The 5,117-nt window shown below is 46.3% G+C and overlaps 2 protein-coding genes across 2 annotated transcripts; both read right to left on the reverse strand.

Moving 5' to 3' along the window:
- Positions 1 to 1,207: 1,207 nt before the first annotated feature.
- On the reverse strand, positions 1,208 to 1,966 carry LOC100901232 (replication factor A 51 kDa subunit-like). The gene is made up of 2 exons (XM_003737321.1): positions 1,730 to 1,966; positions 1,208 to 1,657 (listed from the first exon to the last, which is right to left on the reverse strand). Exons 1-2 carry the CDS (start codon positions 1,964 to 1,966, stop codon positions 1,208 to 1,210), a joined length of 687 nt encoding a protein of 228 aa, XP_003737369.1.
- An 830-nt stretch (positions 1,967 to 2,796) lies between these two features.
- LOC100901374 (ATP-dependent DNA helicase pif1-like) lies at positions 2,797 to 4,686 on the reverse strand. Its single transcript, XM_003737322.2, has one exon. It carries the CDS (start codon positions 4,684 to 4,686, stop codon positions 2,797 to 2,799), a length of 1,890 nt encoding a protein of 629 aa, XP_003737370.2.
- Between the last annotated feature and the right edge of the window lie 431 nt (positions 4,687 to 5,117).

Raw genomic sequence — 5,117 nt, forward strand, 5'->3', positions numbered from 1 at the left:
GTTGGCTTGTGCGTCTCGCCTGACAACCCAGAAAAATGGGACCCTACTACATCCTCCCGAGCTCCCCTATCGGTACCTGCCGGGCCAAACTCCGGAGGGAAGATTGGAAGTAGTTGCCTTCTTATGCGTCTCGCCGAGCTTGTTCGTTATGGATGTCGTAGCCAGTAATGGCGCCATCTCGAGCCACGAAGTGAGCGGAGCTGTTGTAGGGGTCGGCCGGCGGGTACGCTGGAAGAAACGAGTGAGACTGGAACAGCGACGAGGAGAGAAGCAATAAATAAAAGACGTCAGCATTTATCTGACTGAGATGCCGACACCGCTTCTGGCACAGGAACTCAAATGCTGGATGATGGTTGCTGCCTGCTCGCCTTCCTGCGTCATGCGGATGAATGGCCAGGAACGAACCGTTTGGTTTTTGGAAGCAAATATGTCACTCGCCCCGAGGAGTCAGTTTCCTCATTCCGGCCAGGATAAGAATTCCAAGCATTTCTTCGCGTGTTGACGATGTCGACTGGCTTAAGGTTCCTTTTCTGGCCTGCCACCTCGTTGTCGTGCCTCTCGGTCCATGCGATCCCCCCAGTCGCCCACCGCCATCATCACCACCGTCTAACAGCTCGACCCGCGAGCTTCCCGAGCAAATGTTTCCGTCTACATGAAAATGTTGTCTGGATCAACGCGTGCCACGGAGAACGTGACGTAGCCGCACTTCGCGCTGAAGGGCGTCTTGCGACAGTGAGTCGGGGCGGGCTCCAGTGAGTCGGGGCGGGCTCCAGTGCAGGATTTGTGGCGCGTGAAGGAGCTCAAGCATCAGTGTGAAAAGAGAGCACACTTGTTCCAGATATGCATCGTGGTGAATAATACCTCGAACACACGGCGCGTGCCAGGCGGCTATGCTTGATGTATAACACAGATACCCGGCGTGAGCACCGAGAGCCCCTCCTGAATTATATATATGTACTAGCGCGACCCGCGCGCTGTGCCGCGCCCCTGTCCACCACTCGATAAAAATTCACCAAGAAAGAACAATTTATAAGGACAGACTACATAAGTCAAAGAATCCCTCACAAATGACAACGATTAAAAAAAAGCGACGGAAGAGGGACCTAGTCGTCATATGACCTATTCTAAACGATTAAATCGCAGAGCTTTTTTACGATGACGACAGCGCTCAAACGTTGTTTTACTTCTCTGACTGAGACGGTATATTTTAGGTGGGAATATCGAGCTCTTCGAATATCACATTTCCCTTGTTGCTTCTCCACCAATCTTCGAGCTCTCGTGTTCTCGAATTGGATCTTATTGGGAACTGGATGCTTGTATTCCCAGTTGAGGAGAGATTCTTCCTAGCTTTGAACTCTTTCACAGAGAGTTTTTGGAAATCCACGACTTGACCCTCACGATCATCAACTTTGTGTATCAGTGAGCCCCATAAGGTCAACGACACTATCTTCCTTGAATCATCCACGAGTAATATGTTTTGCCGATTTCGTATATCGCCCGCTTTCCCCGAGTATGAATGAATTTCCCCGACGTCGTAGATTATAGCCTGTAAATCTATCATCTTCCCCACCTCCGTATCTCTAATCTGATTTATCGTGAAGTACTTTTCAACCTTTTTGGGGAGATGACCTCCGTCGATCTGTCTCACTTCACTGATCTGAAAAATAGGTTTTTCGTGTTTCATATTCTAGGCACTTATCGAAAGAGAAAGAAAGTGTAGAAAAATCACCTTTCCCAGAAGCAATTCACACGTATGGTTCGTGACCTTGTACAGAGGATGCGAGGGCCTTTGTTTGAAATCACATATCTGATAGCAGTGCCCCGTTTGTATTTTTTCGAACATTTCGTGGCCGAGTTCCCCTGTCACCAGTACATTAATATCGGCTGTATTGTCCGCGAGAGTGAATGAAAAGAGGTTCCCATCGGTGTTATCCTTCTTGAAAGTTTTCATGTCGCTCTTAGTCATCACTCGTCCTTCGATTCTTCCACCGATTCGATCCAAACTAATGTCATTTAGTGGACGAATTTTTTTCGAAGAAGGATTCCCAATAGATTTCCCTCCGCCAGATTCGTCCCAAGACCTCTTTCGATTGCTAGGACCAGGGGATCCGTCGGCAGGGGACTCAGTCTCGCTTAGCAATCGGGATTCGTCCCTTGGATGAACTCTCTTTTGCTCTGACGGCGTATTTTGAGATCTCCTCCTAGGTTTTGGATTCTCGTCCTTCCCTGATGGCATTTCGGAGATTAAAGAAGAGTCCCGGGAAGCTTCGTTCTTCGATAGATAAACTGATACCAATGGATAATCTTTTTATAGCAGATCACTATGTATAGGCGCCAATTGACAATGTCAGCGACAGTCTCCAGTTTTTGGAGCGGAAGAAGAAATTCTGCGTTTGAGAATTCCTTCGGATATTATAGATACGCTACGGGGCAAGAGACACCTTAAGTGTCGTCGAAATAGTGCAGAATTGAGGACGCTGGGTGCTCCGATAAGAGCGCTAGGGGCGCAGATGCAAACGCTGGGAACGTAGAATGGAACCCCTGGAGAAGAAAACTGATCGACAAAGTGGATCGGGACTCATAGAGCGTCATGATCCGATTCCATTGAAGAAACGGAGGCTTTTCCGGAACCCTTGTTATTTGTTAGATCTTGTTGTTGGTACCACAATCAAATTTTCCATATTTTTCACTCATGCCTTGTTATTCTGTCTGGTTATTCATTATTTGTTCTGTCTGGTTATTCATCATCTGTTCTGTCTGGTGCGTCATTTGTCTGCTATTTGTTGGACATTATTTTCATATGAGTGCTTTTGCATAAACGATATTCTTTGTTTTCCCTTCAGGTGTGTAGACGAATAGATTCGATGGTTTTCCAACTCGAGAACAGGCCACGTACAGTTGTCCATGCGAAAAACACGGGTTTTCTAAGTTCAAGCCACAAACTTGCAGAGATTGACCTTGAGCCTTATTGATCGTCATTGCGAATGCGAGCCGTACGGGAAATTGCAACCTTCTGAACTCAAAAGGAACATCTGATGGGGTTAACGGAATCCGGGGCAGCAAAACATGCTCACCACCGAATTTACCAGACAAAATTGTCGCTTCAATAACATTTTTCGTGAGTTTCTTGACTGAGAGTCTCGTACCGTTACACAGTCTTGGGGGATGAATATTTCGAAGACAGATGATCGTCACTCCCTCTTTCAATCTGAGAAGATGCGGTGGCATGCCAGGTAAATCGAGCGAATTGAGGAACTCGGTCGGGTAATTGACGGCGTCATCTTGGTGCAACACGGTATCTATCGATTTGTATGTTTCTTCGCAACCTGGAATCTCTTCTTGAATGGATAAATTAATATCATCAACATCCCTGTTAGTGGGAGCCAAAATAGCTCGCGCGCTCAGCCATGTCCGGTTCGTATAGTTGACTGCGATTTGTGGGAAGACATTCTCAATCAAATCCTCCTTAGACGATGTCATCGTGCAAAAATCAACGGGCAGAGTCATTCTTGCAGATTCATCAGTTGGAATGTTTCCACACCCTATATCGAGTAACTGTTTCGCGAATTTCTCAGCCGACATATCGTCCTGTAGGCGCACACGCATGTTAGTCGTCAGTGTCAGCGTCTTCACATGCCGCCATAAGAAGGACAGTTTTAAGCACGCACTCAGTTCGTCAGCGGGTGTCGATCGTTGTATCACTGGCAGTGATTGACGGAAATCCCCAGATAAAAGTATCAGTGCTCCTCCAAATAGTTTTTCATTTCCTCTCAGGTCTCTCAATGAACGTTCTAAAGCTTCCAGTGCTTTTTTGTGTGCCATCGTACATTCATCCCATATAATAAGCTCACAAGTTTGGAGAACTTTTCCCATGCCCGACTTTTTAGTCACCTTACATGTGGGAGTATCAACTGTGTGCAAATTTAAAGGGAGCTTGAGAGCTGAATGTGCTGTTCGCCCTCCATCCAGGAGTGTTGCTGCTATACCAGATGAAGCCATTGCTAGTGCAAGCCTACCCTGAGATCGAATTCTCGCCAAGAGAAGCGATATAAGAAAGGTTTTTCCTGTCCCCCCTGGTGCATCTAGAAAATAGAACCCTCCTTCACGCATCCTAATTGCTTCCTCGAGCGTATCGTAAACATCACGTTGTTCCGGTAACAATTTCGGGAGATTGGTTTCCACGAATAAGGCTAAATCCTGAGCATTGTAGTTCCTTTCGCGGTCAATATCAGGATCAGAAATTCTATTTCCTGATCTATCAGGTGCGAACAATCCGAGTTGATTCAATCGTCGGTTCATAATGGATAAGCAGGAATCTTCGATTAAAATCAAGGCCTCATTGAACATGTTCAATGAAAACGGAAGATTAGGATCATGGATTTCTCGCCGCCGATCTCTCAGTATATCTTCGGTCAAATGATTTTTATATTTCTCCCAGAGATCTCGGGGATTCGATGGAGAACAGGTTGTCAATATAATAGCAAATAACGTACGTATTTGTTGCGGGTATGCGGTGTCCGCGGCTTCAGCCAATGTCAAATCCCAATGAGAATCGTTCTCCAGAAGTTTCAACGCCAAGCAAGCTTCCCTGTGAGTCTCATAGATCACGCCATCCACCGTTCTCAGGTCTTGGAAAGATTTCGGTCCTCGAACGTTTGAACCAACAACAGGCGAAGAAAGAAACATTCTTGATTATTCGGATGAACAGTATAAAGACGACCTAAAGCATCGCATGAAAACAAATCCAAATACCCCTCGACCGGTTTACCCTGCTTACGTCGTTTGAAACTCTTCGTCACTGTATTCCATGTGTAGTATCTCGGGACTTCCACATATAACAGAGAACTCGCGAATTCATCATTCGCACATAGCGCGAAGAAGGCAGTGAGGGTTGTTCGCGGCGGAGATAAAACTTCGGAATGAATGTTAGTTGCTGTGAAATACACGCGCTGTCCATTCTCCGGATGCACTGCCAAATGAACCACGGTTGGATATCTCTCATGAATGGGAAAAGAAAAGATGCGCCATATGGCTTCATTGCTGCTTATGTATCGTCCAATTTGGTATTGTTCGATCTCGTCAATCGGAGCTGAAGGATCTTCCATACCAAAAGCTGC

This window comes from Galendromus occidentalis, unplaced genomic scaffold (assembly GCF_000255335.2).
Source record: "Galendromus occidentalis unplaced genomic scaffold, Mocc_1.1 scf7180000075458, whole genome shotgun sequence".
Classification (NCBI taxonomy): domain Eukaryota; kingdom Metazoa; phylum Arthropoda; class Arachnida; order Mesostigmata; family Phytoseiidae; genus Galendromus; species Galendromus occidentalis.

Bases quoted from the DNA above. Each gene is read 5' to 3' on its own strand.
- LOC100901232 (XM_003737321.1), bottom strand. From the start codon at position 1,966: ATGACTAAGAGCGACATGAAAACTTTCAAGAAGGATAACACCGATGGG. The intron at 1,658-1,729 runs GTGATTTTTCTA...CCTATTTTTCAG, and splicing joins GTGAATTGCTTCTGGGAAAG to ATCAGTGAAGTGAGACAGAT.
- LOC100901374 (XM_003737322.2), bottom strand. From the start codon at position 4,686: ATGTTTCTTTCTTCGCCTGTTGTTGGTTCAAACGTTCGAGGACCGAAA.